General features: G+C 38.6%; 1 protein-coding gene across 8 annotated transcripts in view; it reads right to left on the bottom strand.

Annotated features, from left to right (window-relative positions):
- Positions 1-19656, bottom strand: part of PHF21A (PHD finger protein 21A) — a 131925-nt gene that overhangs the window by 9892 nt on the left and 102377 nt on the right. For 6 of the 8 annotated variants that reach the window (XM_066553043.1, XM_066553044.1, XM_066553042.1 and 3 more), the window contains 11 exons: positions 19116-19370; positions 17267-17353; positions 14715-15011; positions 12896-12994; positions 11807-11858; positions 10922-11001; positions 10417-10477; positions 7836-7999; positions 3156-3311; positions 1454-1529; positions 1018-1121 (listed from right to left, as the gene is read on the bottom strand). In XM_066553043.1, coding sequence (XP_066409140.1) covers positions 1018-1121; positions 1454-1529; positions 3156-3311; positions 7836-7999; positions 10417-10477; positions 10922-11001; positions 11807-11858; positions 12896-12994; positions 14715-15011; positions 17267-17353; positions 19116-19370 — 1431 coding nt within the window. Of the gene's footprint in view, positions 1-1017; positions 1122-1453; positions 1530-3155; positions 3312-7835; positions 8000-8066; positions 8090-10416; positions 10478-10921; positions 11002-11806; positions 11859-12895; positions 12995-14714; positions 15012-17266; positions 17354-19115; positions 19371-19656 lie in introns of all 8 variants that reach the window. The other 2 variants (XM_066553048.1, XM_066553049.1) reach the window with 1 other exon arrangement.

Below are 19656 nucleotides of genomic sequence, written 5' to 3'. Positions count from 1 at the left end.
GGACAGGTCCAATATGAACATTCTCCTTGCCCACTGCCAATCCCTCATGTTAAGGCCTTGTATCTGCCTGGGTACACCACTCAGAAATGGTGATAGTTGTCTAGTACTGCTCAGGTTACACTCAGCTACTGCTAACCAGAAGGTGACAGTCCACAGAACTGTTAGCCAGCCCCTCACAATCATTTTATTTGTATTGACAGCACTGAGGGGTCTGTAAAAATGGGACACTTTTGCTCTAATAGGCAAAGACAGGAAAAGTGCAGCCTGGAAAGTGCATCTGTATCTAAAAAGTCTGTAATTATGAATCCAACCTTACAGATGTTGCCACACAGGAGATTATATTTTCATTATGTGATACTGACTAGGGCTGCACCAAGAAGGGGCTCAAACTTTACACTGGCATCTCAAGAGACTAATCTGCACATTAAGGTGAGAAGAGTGACCAAATCAATATGTATGTTCCAATTATAAACTAAGGTGGAAGCCAAGATTTCTGGTTTGAAGTATGACATTGTCTAGTTAATATCATGCAGAGGCATGTGCAGTGTCCAGCTGCTGACTGCCAAGGCAACACAGCAAGGTCCTGAGAGTCAGCCACAAGGAAATGGTCACTTTTGCATCAGAAAGGTCTGGAGAGAGCACCAAGGCTGAAACTGTCACTACACACACAGACCAAACCATTCTTGTTAAAGTGAGCCACTAGAGCTGGACTCCATCTACTGCCCACAGACAAAACCACTCTGGGTCATTTTTGTCACCTGCTGATGTTAAATGTCACCATACATCTACCTACATGTTCAGCAAGGATCATGTATAAGAGACTCAATGTAAGCATATGTTGCCTTTATTTCATTCCTGCTCCTCAAAGTCCTAAAAAGCAAAGGAAAGCACTCACTCAATTCTAAATAAATCCAGTGGATGACAGGTCTAGTAGATGGAGTTGCTCTGTAATAGTTTTCTCCCTGCATTGTGGTACCAGAACACAGGTCAAGGGTTATTTGGGAGGACAATACTCACTGTTATAGAATTGCTGAGCTGTTTGACCTTCTGCTCTAGTTGTTCTCTTTCCTGTTTTAAATCTGAACTCCATTTAAGTAGTTTCTGTTTTTCCTCTTCTTTTGCTGCAAAACAGAATATTAAACAGAATATTTTAAATATTTCTCTTACAATAGTGGATAGAGGGTCTAAACTGCTTCATGTAAAGAGGGGAATTGTGTTTAAACCAATGCTTAACAACATGTGCACTGAATCACTCCCAAAATTTTACCTACATACACGAGCATGACAGACTTAAGAAATATTTAGACTGCTATTTTCACTTCACTAGTGATTAAGGTTATTTCCTTTTGTATGACAAAATTTCCTTCTGTAAAGGAAGTACCATTCTATCCCACTCCAAAAATAACATCTTCCATTATTAAAAGGGAAAGGAAAGTGTTCATCATTTTCTTACCTGCTTTATATGCAATATATGAATGAACAATTGCTAAAGTTCCTGGCCATGGGATTGCTTCCTCCTTCTTTAGCATCTGAAAGAAAATTTTCATAGAGATTTAGCTGGTAAAAAACCTACCTCAGAGAAAGTAAAAAGGAGAGAGAGAAAGAGGGAAAGATTGAGGATTTTCTTTCATGGCTACCATTAGCCTCAGCCCTGTTAACAAGAAGCTTCACAGACCTGATCTGAGATTTAACAGAAGGAATTATTCACAACTGTATTGTGGCTCCCACAAAGCAAGCCTATTTCTTACAAATGTCAGCATTTTCCTAAATTCCTTCCGTAGCCACAAATAAAGTCTGCTAATGATACTGAACAACTTAAAAGAGGAATGAAAGGATAGTATATCTGAACTCAAAACTTGCCAGGAGACATAAACATTACTTCATGGTTCAGTCAAATTGCTGATCTTAGTTTTTGTGGGAAAGAAGTTTTCATGCTGCAGCTGAATCTCCGCACCCTACATTCAAACATCACACTTCTGGCTAATAAAACACGAAACTGTCCCATCACTCCTTCTTATCAGAATCATCTTAATAGACTTGTCAAACTCTCTTTATAAGGGTAAGCACCATTTATGTCTTTCAGATCCCTCCTACATTTTGCTTCCTAACAAACTTTAAGAGGAAAGACACATATTTTTAGTACAGGATCAGAGTGGTGTCTCAGAAGACAGAGGACTTGGTCAGTTTACAGTGAAGTTCCTCAGATTTCCTCCTTAATTTTGTGGAAGCTATCACAGAAACATAAAGAGGAGGGATAAGGTGGGAGTAGGCAAGAGCAGGAGTATCCAAGTCAAATACTCCCTCCTCTCTGGCAACTACTGACCAAGTCACTTGAGTTTTGCATTTTCATTCTTTTGAGCAGCACATCATAGGTCAGGCTGTTTTCTCATGCTACCACTGGTGCACCAAAGGCCATGTGGCTGACCAAGCAATGAGCTGTGTTAGACAGGACACAGCTCCAGACTGCCTATTATCAACAACCCTTTGCAACTCCTAGAGCTCCAAGGAAGGGCTAGGAATACAACAGTTTACTTCTTCATCTTGTATGCAATCTCAATGCAATTATAAACAAAATATTAAAATATAACCTGCTCACTTCAACTGTATATTTTCAGAGAATGATCTAGAAGGAAACTGTTCACCTATACTCAATATACTGATGCTGGATGATATTATTGAAGAGATCACTGAAGACAGTGATCAGACCTTCTAATGTTTGATTTATATAAGCAAGCAGGGGCTTATATTTGCTCTATCTATTGAGGTGGGCTTGTGCAAATGCTTTATTTATTTGTCCAGAAGAATATACTAATAACTTTTGAAGTAACAATGAGCTTAAAATGAACAGCAGAATTTCTATGTGTGGTAGATAATCTTTCAAAAAGTCCGCATACTTTGATCCAGAAAAAGAGTAAAAAGATAAGGGTAACAAATAGAGACCATGAATTAAGAAGCAAGACTTGACAGTTTTGTATTAGCACACATTCCAACAGAGGTAATTCAATGAAATTCACACAAGCCTTATTGCACACAAAATAGATTTGTTCAGTGTCAGGCTGTCTTGGTCTAAGTAACCCAAGCAATCTGGTTATTTTCTTTAACACCAAAAAATCTTCACATGCATTGCACATAACTCCCTATCTGTCAAACAATACCTGGTCTTGACATTTGGGACAGATCCACATGCCCTTAGGAATGGTTTTCAGAGGCGGGTCCAGGCAATCCAGGTGATAAACACGTGAACATGTGTCACACATCAGCAACTGCCCGCTTTTTCTGCAAACACTGCAAAAATCCTCATGGATATCACCCTACAAAATTAAGGGGAAAGGGTTTGGGTGAGAGAATGCAAGAGAGAAGGCAAGAAGTGAACTTTGACATTTGATATCTATATCTTAGTTGAATTCAAGGTTTACAGCACCAACTATTTTTAAGGTGATTCCAAAAGGTCAAGCCCTTTTTAGACTGTGAAACAGGAAAACCATGCCAGATGTCAGAAACACTGACATCTGTCCTCCCAAGGCAAAATGGTACAGCAAACACTTATTACTATAGCTTCTCTTAACTACTGCTACCCCATAGCCTTTCTTCTTTAAGATTCCCTCTTTACCCTAATCTTTTTATTTGCCTGAAGTGATGAGCTACCCACTTTCTTAACCCTCCTGATTTTTGGATGTAAGCCCAATTCCACTCCCAGAATGCTGATTAGGCTGTCTCTTGCCAGTAATAGTATGTAAGAAACCCCAACTGAGTGACTTAAAAGAACACTGTTAAATATTTAGGTCACCTTTAAAAATGAAACTGTAAGGAAAAGGTGTTGTGCTTCTAAATGAAAAAGAATAGAATGAATTATGTTCTGAGACAATTCTTTTTACTTCACTTAGGCTTCCTCAAGTTGCACCAAAAAAAGCTGTGACTCAAAACTTTCTCGTTGTCTACAGAGAGTGGATTGTTTCATCACTAACATAGACTGAGAGCTAGGATGAAAGAGTACCAAGAGAGATTTTCTAACATTTTTTAAAAGAAAGAATTGAAAAAATGACTAGCCGTGTCTTTTAAAACAACTAGGTTTAGTTACTATTGCATTTCCATCAGAGAGAGTTCTTTTCTACAGCCATTAACATCCCAAAAAGGCAAGTCTGATTTTTGTTTCTTCTTCTCTCTCTCTCTCTCCCCCCCTCCTGTTTTGATTTGATTTTCAGATATTTGAATGAAGAGGCATGATAGAAAGCTGGCTCAGCGATCCTAGAGGAAGCAAGGGGCACCCCACCCTCTCCTCTGACCACCGGCTCCTCCTGGCAACTCCACATGTCCAAGGCCCCACCTGGTGTCTGAAGTGCACCCTGTCACTGACTCACAACAAAGTTTCACACACACGCAGATCTGCAAGACTGCAATCATAAGATGTGTGTGTGGAGCAGAACTGTGGGTACACATGTCCTGTATGAAATACCAGCCTATGCAAGGTTTCATTTTGGCACAGATCATCTCTTCACACATGCAAACAATTTCGATCAGTTTGGAGGGATAGCAGATTTGGCCGTGCACTCACATATTAAGGTGCCAGACAAGAAAATTTACAGTAATCTCCACTATGGATGACAAAATACACATGTAAGAAGAATGACACATGAGCAATCTGCTCAGGTTTCTACTTCCCAGTTCTATTGCTGATGTGGCTCTTCTTCAAAGGGAAAGCTCTTCTAAATTCCCAAAGTTAACACTGATTTCATGTTTTGTAAAGGATCAATCTTCAGTGAATTTTCAGTGCCATGTTTTGGATCCCTAACTCCCTGGGATAGTTGAGAGCTGAGTTAGGGTATTACTACACCTTTAACACCAAAGAGTTCCTCAGTGTTAAATGAAGATCTAAATGAGTGACATTTCATGCTTCTTGTGAAGTGATGTGTTGTAACCAGGCTGGGAAGAACTTCTTTCCCTCTATCCTGCATTCTCTGAGTACAAGGAAAAGGCAGCAGGCAAGAGATATCATATAAGCTAAAATAAAATCCTCTTCAAGATAAGGAGAAGTTTAAGAGGGGAATCTCTCATTTTAGAAAAAAATTTCTAGAGAATTACGTATCTTAAGATGCATTAGTTGCCACAGACTACACAATGGCTCTTGGTAACAAAGTGCAAAATATTGCTGTGCTGAAAACCAAACCTGTTATGTCTCATATCCTGCAGAAAGAGCCCTACAAAAGAGACACATATGCAGTTTCTTCTTAAGGGGAGACATTTAGAAATTTAGACCCAGAATGTCCCAAATTCAACTGAGTGCTGAAAAACCTGTAGTGATACAGGTGACTAGTGCACAGTGCAGCTGAATGCACAGAGAAGCCAACACACATGCACAGAAATCACAGTCCTATTTTTGGTAATGCAAAATTCAGGGCAATTCCTCAGAGTTAACAACTGTCCTTACCAAAACCGCAGTCAGTGTTTGATTCCAAAAAATTGCCCCAGGTCTTATGGACAGTTCATAAATATATGCATAAAGGGGGGGCTGGTATTGGTGTTGTGACATGCACCCACTAACCTCAGCTTCTGAAGCAGCTTTGTGTAGGCTACAGCCAACCAGCTTAGGCTAGGGCAGAGCTCACTGAGGCTGCTCAGACATGCTACAGCCTGCAGTGACCGAAGAATAATTTCAGAACAGATACCATAAAAGGTGATTTAACGTCACTTTCTGCTCTACTTCCTCTTCACAAGGGACCAGGGAAGGGTCCCACAAGGGAAAATAAATTTAAGCTTTCTGGACAGCTAACAGTTTCATTTATTTTGATAAAGTGTCTAGAGCAGCGGGGCCTGGCTTTAGGCAACTGAACCGAATAATTCAGTAACAAAAGCAGCTTGTGTGCTTGAGTTTGTAATATCTATACTTATATGTACATTTAACTGGAATAAAATGGGAAAACTAAATATTCTGCAACATTTGTTCATGATTATATAAATAAAGATGATCATAGTGTATGATGTAAGTGAATTAAATGATCAGAAGCAATACTAATTCTGGCATATTCTAACTTTTATGGGCTTGACTTTGCAATCTGAAAGTTCTACAATGCTCCTCTCAATTGAAACACTGTTTTGATATAAATGTTCACTAATAAGAAGGCATTTTGTGACCAAATACTTGAATCATCACTAAAACAGAGATTTTTGCACAGTTCTTATTGCTGAGTAATTGACCTTCAAAGGCAACTGCTATTTTCGGGGTGAATGTGCCACTACTGCATGAGGGAGAACCACACATAATCAAGTGCCTCATAAGTGGCTCACATAACCATTTGGCAAGACAATTGCCAAATTAGAAAAGAGAAAAAAAAGGGAGAGGAAAAAAAAAAAGAGGTTTTGCTCAATCCTGCCTAGTGCATTATTTCCTTCCTTTTCCCAGGTTCTAGACCTACTTTCTACCCCTTCATCCTTATCACCAATCCTATCATAAATTTCTGCTTCATCCTCCCTTCAAAATTTCTCCCTGTCATTCAGAGAATAACATTTTAGGAAAAATTCAAGAAGGCTGTTCTTGTCCACTGTGCCTCATGACAAGTGCTTGGCCCAATTTGCAATTTTCATAGGCACTGCAGAAATAGGGCAACAACTCATCATACTCTTTTGAGACACAGTAGGAAAACACTGAGCAGTATACACACACATGAGAGATGGAAAAGACCCCCACCACATTATCCAGTCCTTCTCTTGGGGCCAGTGTAAACTATGTGCTCTTCAGCACATTTGCAAGTCATCTGTATTTCGTATTTTTAAAAGTCCTCAGAGATGGAGCTGTCCCAACGTATCCATGAGGGGCTATTCCACAGTCCCATTTATTTGGCTGTCAGGAAAGGGTTTTTGCAGTCATGTGCTATCCTGCTCTAAAAAATGACTATATAAAAGAGAACCTTGTAATTCCACGTGTGTATTCCCTGGCTATCTAAATTACACCTATTTATTTCAGTGCTTCAGACACACTTGCACTACTCCAATTCCTGTTACCTCTGCAGAACAAGTACAGTTCAGAGGCAAGGAACTGGCCTCTATTCCCTGTTCTACGTGGTCAGTAGAGTTGGTCTCTCAGTCCATGTTCTTACAATGGTGCAACTAGACAGACGAAAACAGAACAACCCAGCCTTTCCTTAAAGGCCATTTCAGATGGTTGGGCCTCAAGTATATGTGACTGTCTTTTCTAAAAGAAGAACTGCAGAAGGAGAGTGTAGCACCAGTGTGAAGAAATAACCAAGCACCTTTTGATTCTTAAGCTATGCCTGTAAATACCAGTATTCTAAAAGCAAGCTCTTAAATGGAAGTACATTCCAGCTCCTGAGGACTGTTTTACCCCCACTGAAAAGTCCTACACACTTTCTGCCAAATCAGTGCCACAAATACTGCTCCTGGCTGTTCTGCATGATGAAGCAGTTTCCATCCTTCTCTCATTATAAAAACACAACTTTTTTTGTTATTATGGCCAGTAACTAATATTTTTCATTCTCCTCTTCCCCACCCACCCCACACACCCCCTGGCCCTTTTCCATGGATGACAGATTCAATTCAGTCAGACAAGATCTCAGAAACTACACAAAGGAAATGAGCTCATCTAGCATGCCTGGTGCCTCCCAATGTTTCAATCCACTGAAGGAGTTGTAAATAAAATCTCATCAGGATAACAACACAGGTGCAGGAGGAAAAAAAGGGTGTTAAAAAATGCTGGACTGTTTCATTGCACTAAATCAGGACAAATGATGAGTGAGATTAAAGGAACAAAACCTGCAGTGATTTTCCTTGTGCCTGTTTTGAGTAACTTTCTAAAAGTAACCCCCTCCCCAAGAGTTACTTACGTCTGTGGAGCTGGGGCTAGGCAGGGACACAGGCTGAACAGCTGCGGGAAAAGTAAATGTGCTCTCTGTCTTTTCATTTTCAGGGGAGTCGGGATAACTGGAGAGAGGGGACGTGGGGGTCAAAGCCCCGAACCCCAACACCGTGTTGTATTTAGGTGGACGACCTACATATTAACAACAGGGAACACAAACGAAACAAAAGAAAAAGAAAGGAAAAATGATCTTACATACCTTTGGCCAGTGGTCCTCATTGGCTAGCGTGAAAAAGGAAATGATGTAGCACAGAGAGGAAGTTAATATAAAAGTCATAAGTGAAAGGACAGAAGCAAAGATTTAAACATTTTTTAGAAATCTTTAAGTAGAATTTTGCAAGGAAAGAACATTTAAAAGATGTATTTCAGAAGGAAACGGAAATAAGCTCTGTAGAGGGTCAAAGAATTATTCCCACAAAAGCAGCATGGGGACAGTTGCTACTCCTAAAAATGAGGCTATTCAGTTTTTAGGGGAAAAATGTCGGCATCGAAGCTCCACAGAAGCTACAATAACTACTAATAAATCCTTTCTGCTGTTATCCCACACCTCCCTATCTTTCTAAGTGTCAGCATAAATCTACAGAGAGGTTAAATCCTTTATCAGAGGCCAACACTCACCACCCCCCTACTTTTCTTTACCATTTTTTAAACCTCTCAGTTCACAGACCAGCACTTTCTACCCTACCGGTACATTTTTAAAATTAGGCTACCTAAGAACAGGTCTTGTCTTCTGACCCATAACTAATATCAGTTTTAACCTATCATTGGTCTTTTACTGTAACCCACTCCATATTCTATGTTCTTTCTTAGACTTTCTCAGCCAAGTATGTTTGATTATGCACAATGCCTAGATACTCCTTTAGACTAGCAGATGTGCAAAATGTCTTCATACAATTCTTATAAAATTACAAATGCAAAGCAAGACAGCAAAAAATGCAACCATCATTTCTGCCTTCCTTCTCCCAGGTAATTTATAGATATGTAAACATAAAGGAGTTAGGATCTAGGAATAATTCCCCAGATCTTATGTTTACAGATTGGCAGTCTATACCTATTAACATGCTAAACCTTGCATTTAAGGTCTGGATATGTTCCAGCTCTAAGTATGTCCTTGGAAATGGATTTCTGCTAGTGATGTCCACGGGTGAAATTTCTGACATGCTCAGCACCATCTATAATTAAACTAAAGCTCTCAAGGGCAAATGCTTACAAAAGCTTTTCACTCAATATATTGCTGTATTAAATTACAAAACAAATGTATACTTCCAAATCTTTTGTCAATTGAAAACACGTGCTACTAATTTGGTACTGATGCAACATAAAGGCTCACTCACAATAGGGCGTGATGAAAACAATAGATAGTATAATAGTCAGTTGCAAAAACAGGGTAAGAGAGTATCAAGTACAAATGCATGCAATCATTTTCATTGATACAGTAATTGTTCACTATAGGGTCTAAAATAAAATTAAGAAATCATTACTAGAAGAAGGAACATTTACTTATCCACAGAATAAATGCAAAAACCTTCTATTTAAAATCTACATCATATTATTTAAAAAATACATTTAATGTTTTTAGGGGATAGCGGCAGAGACACATCTTTTATTTAAAAACAGCATAGCTGCAGAAGTGTCAGCTTTGCCACGTTGTCTGCTGGACTGAAAACATGGATCAAGAACAGAATATGTCAAATTAATATTTCATCTTGCAGACAAAACCCCCAAAAGATAATGGAACTGGTCAGTGCTAGGTGAGAGACTGGTTTAATTTTTTTAAAATCTGATTTATTACTTTTTTATACAGAAAACTTAGGATAGAGAAGGTATTATGAGTCTTTAAGGACTGTAGAAAATCATCAAAAATCAGGTAAACATTGTCAGGTAGGTGTGGTTGATGCCATGCACAAATAATGGCATCGCATTCTCTCCCATACTGTTCTGCTTCACCATAAACTAAGTCTTAAAATTTTACCTGTTCTACAGAAGGATTTCTTCTGAATAGTACTGCACGCCTATATGAAAGATCATCTCTCATTTTAGGACAAGTGGCACTCTGGTTGCAGTTAAAGTGCTTAGTGTGAGCACGATAGCTTTTCTCACCCAGGGCAAGTTCTTTTGAAGGATTCGTCCCTATTCCCAGTAGGAAACAAGGCTTTTGTCACACTAAGTTTCCCCTCCTATTCAGGGCACAGACACTTTTCCCACAACCACTTTCTTCTTGACAGTAACAATACAATCTAGTCATTAACAAGGGGATCTTTACAGCAGCTTCATAACTAAATGATGTTCAAACATCTCACATTTCTAGTGAATAGGGTGGGTTTTGTTTGGGATTTTCTGAGAGTGAAACTGAAATGAAACATTGAGCTGCCTTATAGATCTTGCCATGCTAATCCCTAGAGGTCATGGTCTGCCCACCATGGAAATTACTGGACAAATGAAGTACTGTAGAGTCCATCTTGTTTTGCTCTTCAAATTGACATGGGGACTACAAAAGCAACATGGAGGAAGAGGCACTGGGCAGGGAGACAGGTCTGGGTATACCTCACCTCTTTTACGTGTCCCGGGATGCATTGTGCTGTTCAGGTACGTCACTGTACTCTTCTTGCGCTGCAGGGAACAATGGAACAATTTCTGTTGGGGAACATTCCTGACAATAACTATATGCAGTAGCTGAGGAACAGCACAGTAAGTACTAAGTGAGATTACTGGCTTTTGTGTTTTCTGAAGCACACCTTCAGAAATGTTAGCTTTTTTACACTGCTTCTGATATCTGAACTGCTTCAGGCTGATATGCAAGCAGACCAACACACATTGCCATTCGATGACAGGTTTATATAGGAGAAGGCAGAAAAAGATACAAGTACTAGAAATACCCCATTGTATTTTCTCTTTAAAAATCTGAATGTCGTGTCATTGCAATGGCCTTTTGAACTATAAATGATAGCTTGCCTTTCTAGTTAGAACTCAGAAAGCTTACAAGGTAGCAAGATGTTAGAAAGACACTCAAGATCAGAATGAAAATACCAGCTTCCCCCAGCAAAAAATTAATACCTCAGGCTCAAAAACGGCTCCACTGTACACTGGATTTGCTGTTGTTCTTCTTTTCCTCTCTTGTCGCTTACTTTGGATTTCTTGTAAAACAAAGCATTCAGGTTAGAAAACAATGGATCTCAGAAATTATATAAAGTCCACAGAATTCAGTTTGCATGTGAGAAGAGCTGCAAAGATTTCTACAGAACACCAGTCATGGCCAGTATAGGCAACTGTGTTATACTTTTAACTTCTGAAGGTTTGAAAACTAACAGCTGACAAGGAATACAAATACAGTGCTCAAGTAACTGATTAAATCCTTCTTCTCACCAAGTAATCCATGACTAAGACACTTAAAACTCATGGTCAGTATAACTGGGATCTTAAAAATCTCTGGTAACCTTACTGATACTTAAAAATACAGTAGAGAAATATGCAGGTGATTGAAATTATAGGCTGTCTTTCAATGTATAGGATTAGAAGTTTAAATTATAAGTCAAATTATAATCCATTAACTCATTCATTACAAATTACAGTTCCATGAAATAATAAAATAAATTAAAAATCTAGGCATAGGTTACAGTAAAATTATTCACGGTGTATCTTTGCAGATAGAGGCTTGTCCAGAGAGCATTGGTATTGCCACAGATTTCTACCATGAGATCATACACTTTCTTCCCAACCTCTGCTCCACTGCATAAATAACTTCATGCTTTGTTTCAGTGTCATAAGAAGAGCAAAAACATGCACAACAAACTAAGTTAGATCAAGAGTACAGACATCCCAACGGTACTATTATACAAGAAAATACTGCTTTTAATACAAGAAATATTTTGGAATCCTACTTCCAATTTAGAATGACATGAAATCAGGAGCTGAACAACCAACCTAAGACATTTTTCCTACCTTCCAGGTGGTCATGAGTAACTAGTCCCAGAGACACCATGAAGGCAAGTTTCTGTGAGAGGGAAGAAAAAAGACCATGAAAAGTGCAACTGTTAGGATTAGTCATTTATGCCCTTTAAAGGTAGCTGACTAGTAACTAAGCACCAAAATAATTTTTGGCGATACTTTGCTTCTATAAATCACTTTTCATTCATGCATGTCAAACTTCTTGGAAAAGGACAGACAAGAGTCCCGTTTCCTAGATGGGAACCTAGCCTGAGATACTGGGAAATACCCATTGCTCATGATCAGAGATGGCAGAGCTGGGAACAAGAGAGCAGTTTCTTTACTTCCATTCCAGCACTGAACTGACTATTAGAAGATACCAACACAGTTCAAATGTCAAAAAAAATATTGCTAGTTTAAGATCATTCTCCATCTATTGTGAACTACAAGGAGCCAACTCTAGCTTAGATTTGCTATTTGCTAAAGGCTATGGGTTTCTTAGAGGATTCTAATTTTAATGCAGGAAATGCAGAGACATGTAAAAATCAGAATTTTGTTGTCTAACTGACAACAGTTAGAGCTCACACAACAGTCAATTTGAATCCATCTAAGGAAATAAATGTAGCACAGCATTTAGCTGTAATCAGTTCCAAAGCTCTTTCAACCCAGACTGAACTGGACTAAAACACAAGCAGAATGTGGATATATGTGACTCTTTCCTTCCTGCTCACCAGAGTAGAAATATTTTTATAAAGGAAAACAGACATTTCTTCAGCTTTGAGAATAACTCCAGAGTCTAAAACCTCAAAGGAGTGGAAATCAACTCTGTAATCTAAACCCCTGTTTGAAGGAAGTATCATGGAAAAATGACGATCTTCTAACTTACAAAAGACTTAGAAGCCAAATGCACTCCAGAACTGAAAATGCAATGCACTACATCTATTTAGATTTTTTATTCTGTAGCCTTATCAACTACTGCTGTCCAACAGGAACGTAAGGAATGTTAAAGTTAAGAAGTCTTGAGGGAACAGAGGGAAAAAATATTTTCTGAAGGAGAATGTCCTTTTTTTTTCTTAAAAGAAAGCTCCGGGTATGTTCTGATACCTGTGGATTTTCTTCTCGTTTTGGCTTCGGTGCAGCAGGTGGAGTAACTGTACGACTTTCTGTTTGCTTCTCTTCTGTTTCCACATGTGGTTTAATAGTCTGCAAGAAAACAGTGTTTCTCACATTCAGTGATAAGAATGACTTTTTTTACTTTGACTACAAAAGCAAAACAAATACTTTCGCAAATACAGGAGAGAAAATGTTTAAAGCTGACAGTGTGCTAACAAAGACTTAATTGAGGAATCTGATGCAAGAGGAATGTTAAGTAAGGTATTTTCATTTAACAAAGAATGAAACAGCCTTGTCACCAATCCATTACCCCACACAGCCACACAAGATAAAATAGCAATTTTAAGAGTTAACTTTGTTACAGAAATCACTGTAATGTATGGGAATACCAGACACTTCAAGAAAACTCATCCCATCAAGACTTCCACTTAAAAACCCCTCTGCATGGTACATACATTTTGTACTTCCCACTCCTCAGTCTTTGCATTTTATAGAATTATGAATGGCTCAAAAACTGTCTCTCTGAACTCTTCAATGTCAGATGTTTCTGAAGCCTTTTTCTTTTCTAAAGTCATAAATCTTCTGCATGACATCCCTCAGCCTACAGCATGGATGTTGAGGCTATAAACTGAGTAAGGTGAGCTACAGACAGACAAACTTTTCCCTTTATGATATGGAGAAATTATACAGAAAATTTCATGTGTGATTGAACCACCACCATTCTTCAATGTTTTTCTGTAGTTGCCAGTAATTATTCAAAAAGCAAATGAATATTGCTGACATCAAAAGGAACAGGCATCAAAAGTCAAATATTGTAGAAGTACAACTTCACATGGAAAGGACACACATTGCTGAGTAACCTGTGCAACAGCCCTGAGGTATGCAAGAACCTACTCTTGAGATTTCACAAGCAGAACTGAGCATGAGCACAACTTTCATGCACATGATTTCCCAGTCTCCATAAGTATTTCAAAAGCAGAAAGAAGGTAATTCCAAGGCACATTAGTCTAGGAAAGAGTTATAAGAGATATATATACTACTATTATCTATATAAATTACATAAATATTATGTTATAGTATGCAATATAGTATACAATGTTACACTATTACTAACATACAATATACAAAAGAGTTAAAAGTGAATCAGAATATTGCTTTACTTGAGCAGACTGGCAAGGACGCTCAGTTGCAATCCACACTGACTTAAGTAATTTTTATTTTACAGAAGTCTTTTCTGGAGAGAGACTTTAAACATACAGAATTCTCTGCTTCTGAAGGTCTCCTTTCCACTCATTCAATTTGATTTAGACACAGGGAACCATCAGACTTCAGAAGCTGAGTGAGACTATTTTGCCTCCAATCACAAGATTGCAAGATCAAGGGATCATGGAAGAAATGGCTACATTTATCTGATTAAATATCCCTACAATTTTGTGCAATTTTTGCTTTTCACATAACCACCTTTTGAAAAACAAAAGGGCTTGATATGAAGATGGACTTCAGCTTGTAATTGTTCTTCAAGATACTAGTCAAACCCTGCAATGTAGCCTGCTTATGAACTACTGATGTTTAAACAGTAGAGGGAGCATAAAAACACTGAAGCAGGAGAAAAGGGTGCCAATGGCCCATATTAAAGGAAATGGTAACATCTATCCCAAGAGCTGCAAGTCATTCCATAATTTGTACTGCCATCGGAACATGACTATCTCCAGTATCCACTGAAAACGTCTCCCTGGCTGTTGTCCTCGCCACAGCTGCACAGTAAAGCAATAAACCCAGTACCTTGCATTAGTAGGCACTTTATCTGTACCTGTTTTTCAATGTTTGGTTTGCTGATCTGTACAGTCTGAGGCCCAGCGAGCCTGGTCCCCGGTGCTGCTATCACGATGCTGGTGAGCTGTGCCATAGGGAAGGTTTTGGCTATGGTTGCTGTCTGCCCATTAACTACACGAACTGGATGGATGGAGTTCTGAGAGTTGGGTAAAGAGGTGGGTGTGAACTTTGTTGTCAACATCACAGGCCTCTGAATAAGCTGAGGAGCTGCAAGCATTGGGGGAGGTGCAGGGGCAATAGGAATGTTATTTTGGGCAACTGGTTTAGGTCGAACCTACAGAAACAAAATAAGAAAAAGAAAAAATAAAACCCAGAGATTTGTATATCAGTATTTCAGATCAGCTTTTCACTAAGTCTTTCAATTCATCCTGTATAATCTGCAGGAGGCTGCTTGATTTTTTTAGATAACGTCATTTTTAGCATACTGTCCTAAGTATGTTAAGAGAAAAAAGCACCACATTTTCAAGCCTACTTACATAAAACCCATCCATAACATTTGCATATATAGTCACCCTCCCTGAAATGGTATTTGGATGCATAGATACTTATACAGAATGTTTATTGCCAAATGCCTTATCTGTATCTAAATTAACATCTTGGTTTTACAGGCCAAAAAAATCCATGTGATATTTACAGGCACAGCTGAGGCACTTGTATTAAAAGTGTTACAGGGCTTTGTAATGAACCTCCAAGAAATTATGAACAGTTGACTGTGCCCTGAAACAAATTTTTTTTTTCCAGCAAATACCTGTTATCTGTCAATTCTATATATTATTTAGATACCTGCACAACCAATCTTGATAAGCAAAAAAAGTGACAAGATTATATATTAATCCCTTACTGAAAGTGCTGAATGTACAGGTAAATGCAACCATTTCTCTTCTTTCACAAGAAAGAAAAGAGCCACAAGAATCTTCCAAAACTCCATCACCAATACTTGCTTATTTCCTGTCTCTGTTAAGTTTGTAATTTAACAATGGACTTAAAATATCATTCCAGAGTACAGAAGTAGAGCACATTACTTAAAAAATAAAGCTCTTTTTTTCCTTATTTGATTCCTATCCACCTGCAATACTCCATAAAGCATTTTACCATGAAAAACTAGGTCACATTCCAACAGATCTCACCATACTCAAATCTCAATCAGATAGCAGCCTTTACTTTCCTTTCTCACTTTGCAAAATATTTACTTTTATTCACAGCATCACATACTTCATACAAATGAAGTAGTTCATCCAAGATATTTTTTTACATAATGAAACAATCTGTGTCCTCCCCAAACCATGGGGAAAAAAAAGCAAATCACAAGTTTTACTACTCAGCTGAAAACAGAAGCCACTCTCCCTTGCAATACAGAAATACTTGGGAATAATCTAGAGACGTATAATGTTTTCTTTTTTCACTCATGAGCATCAAGCAACAATTACAGCAATTTAAGGCCTTGGGTGATGCTTTAATTTTGATGACACCTATTCCATGGGTTCATTTCACTTATGGCATACAAGATCATTTATAATCATCATATGCAACTTTCATAACTACAAATTCATACAGGTGGAGGGTGGCTGAGGAGGTCTCTAATTTGACCTCCTGCTCAGAGCAGGACCATCACTAAATGCAGATTGGCTGGCTTAAGGCTTTGTCCAGGTAAGTCTTGTAAAGCTTTCACAACATGTCTGGCAAGCCTCTTCCACTCCTAACTGTCCTCAAAGAGAGAAGTGTTTCCTTATATGCAGTCTAAAACTTCCCTGTCCTCATTTATGAGCATTGCCTCTAATTTTCCTGCCAAGCACCTATGCTTCTATGCCTCCAGCTTCTTGTTTATTTCCTTGCTGATACTGGAAGCAACACTGCTGTTAGGGTGCCTCCAAAGCCTCTTCTCCAAATTTGAAAAGCCCAGATTCCTTGGTCTCTCCTTACAAATTATATATTCCTGCTGCCCCAAGCTATCTTAGTGGCCTTCTTTCCCATGCTCCATGCTTCAAATTTATCAACCAGGGATTCCAAAACTGCAGGGTGTTTATTGGACTCAGTTTCATGATTGCTGAGGAAAGGTGGATAATCTCTTCCCTGAATCTACTGGCTGTAATCCTGCTGGTATAGGTCAATATGCTGGTAGGTTTCTTTGCTGTTGGGGCACATCACTCATTGAGCTGCTGTCAACCAAGACCTTTTAATCTGTGCAGCTCCTCAGCCAGTCAGTCCCCAGCCTGTACCTGTGCAGAGAGTTAGTCCATTCCAGGTACAAGACCGCCTTTTCTCATGCTGAGGCTCAAGAAATTCCTGCTGGCCTCTTCCTTTATCCTGTCTAGGACTGTCTGCATGTCCTTTATCCTGTCTAGGACTGTCTGCACGCCTTGAAGAATATTGACTGCACCCTCAAATTCGTTATTATCTGCAAACCTGTTGAGGATGAATAGTTTTCTCCAGCACATCAGCAGTAAACACCACGCAATGTTCATCAAAAGTCTCTTCTATCTAGGCTATAATTAAGTTCCTCCTTCTATTGTTTGTTCTCTGTATACTCACCTGTGGAAGAAAATTTGGACGAGGAGTAAGTCTGGGAGGAGGGATGAACTGCGGCACTTTTATGGGCTGAGGCGTAGCCTGAACCTGCTATAAGAACATGAGAAAGAGGTAAGAGGAAACTTTAGCTTTGAAGTTTTTCACCAAAATCAACATCCTGAAGGTACTTTCAGACCTGATGTCTTCAGTTTTCACTCTGTAAACAATTTTTCATAGCAAGAGGTTCCTCATTAGAAATATATTAAAGACAGAACTAAACCTTATTTTCTAGATCTTACACACCTTGCTTCATAAATTGCAGACATATTTCCTTTTAGTTCAACTGTACTAACTATTGTGCTCTGCAATCTAAAACCATTTCATTTGATGATAATAAAAACTCGTGTTTGTTTTAATCATTAAAAAATGGCATTACAACAGACAGAAAATAGTAACATTTTGATGTTCAGTTATATGAGCTATGGTCTTTTCATAGTGAATGACACACAGAAGAATGAGAGAACATCTCATGCAAATAGCAAAGATTTGGAAGTTACAACTCTTTCAGCAATATTAATGACACTGTGAGGGGCTCTAAATAGACAACTTGAAATTTTCAAAAGTAGGCCATTCATTTGAAACAATTAGGATCTGATTTTAAGGAAACCCAAGTACTTCCCTGAAAGGGTAACTGAAATCAGCTGCATGGAGCTGCCACATGATGAACCACTGAACAGCACTACCAGCTACCATGAGTACCTGGGGAGATTCTCTGAAATTAATGTCAATGTTATTTTAGATCCTCCTGTATTTCTGTCCACCCACATAAGATTGCAATTTTCTTCAAAAAGGTCTTGTACTGATTAATTAGTACTCTGGAAAATATTCTGATTTTTGGATGAAATTTGCTATAGAAACATAAATCATAGACTACTATTAAAATAGAATTACCTCCTCAAATCAAAGTTATTCACCAAAGAAATGAAGTACAGACACAAAGAACAGATGACAGTGGTGCAAGTGATGACACAGGAAAAGAGAACAGTAGAAAAAACTCCAAATAGTCTTCTCTATTCTGATCACAAATATATGCCTCATTAGGAAGCAAAATTACTTCCATCTGCATTAAACTGTATTTTAATAAATAGAGATAAATTGGATTTTGTTTAATAAAGCCATAGCCTTTACTTCAGAAGTAAAATTTCTCTGTCATGTTGTTACATAATGCCTGGTTTCCAGACCAAGAAGCCTATATAATCCAGTTCTGAAACACTGGTTCTTTTACTTCTAGGTGGCTAACTATTCTGGAAAACACTCTGTGATGTAGGTAAAGCATAAAATCTGTATTCCAAAATACATGTTTTTAAAGAAACAGCATCTGTTTATGTGTTTGAAAACGTGCTGAATGAAGACATGGTAGTGAGCAAACTTAAGGGATGTGTCTAACATCAGAGACTTTATCATGCAAAAAAACCCTAAGACAAAGACCCAAACTGATCAAATGAAGAAAGTCTGACATCTCCTTTGCCTAAGAAAAGAGTAAGAATTCTGCAGAGCATAGCCATACAGATTCAGTAAGGGCAAAGCAATCACTACTGCTCCATGACTACGGTTACTAACAGGGGAAACTTTACACAGAGGTGATGACAGCACTGATTTAATTCTATAAAGCGAAACAGTAATAACAACCCACATGGAGAGAATATGTTTTTCTTATAGATTCTCACTTTAGCAATGTCAGCTAGTGGAGACTCACACCATGTCTTTACTATCCCCCTTTCTGTGAGAAACCCTGACTGTTTATTTTTTTCCAATAGCCCTCTTGTTAACCAAACCCACACATATCTGCAGGGCAAACACATGAAACGCTTACCAAAGTTACTGTGTTTTTTGTCACTATTTGGACTGCCTCAGCTCCTGGCCCAGTGACCTTATTTGTTGTCTGGAGGTTGACTGGTGCACTCTGCGCATCAGTGCTGAGGACTGCTTTCTGATTGTTGTTGATAGCAGTAACCATGGCAATGGTAGGTCTCTGACCCACAACAGAGGCAGGCATAGTCGCAGTTGCTGCTTTCAAGACGAGAGGTAGTGTCTTAGTGGTGATCATAGAAGCTGTAGTTACAGTTTTCTAAGGGAAACAGAAAATACACTGTAAGAGACAGAGACACTCTGTATCAGACAGGACGTGGGTTGGTTAGTCAGAAACAATAGACAGCATGAGAAAGAAAAGGCAGCTCTGAGCCTATCTACCTGCTGTTCAGACAAGCACATTATCTTATGCCTCTGAAAACTGGATAGCTAGAAGCATTCTCATCTGAGGCACCTGTTTGGTCTGTTTTAATCACCTGCAGCATTACAGATTGAATCAAAACAAATTCCTGAGAAAATTACAATTAAGTGTTAGCACTGGCATA

The sequence above is a fragment of the Molothrus aeneus genome, chromosome 6 (assembly GCF_037042795.1).
Source record: "Molothrus aeneus isolate 106 chromosome 6, BPBGC_Maene_1.0, whole genome shotgun sequence".
Taxonomy (NCBI): Eukaryota; Metazoa; Chordata; class Aves; order Passeriformes; family Icteridae; genus Molothrus; species Molothrus aeneus.
The sequence above is the reverse complement of the archived record's forward strand: the minus strand, read 5'-3'. Positions and strand labels throughout refer to the sequence as shown.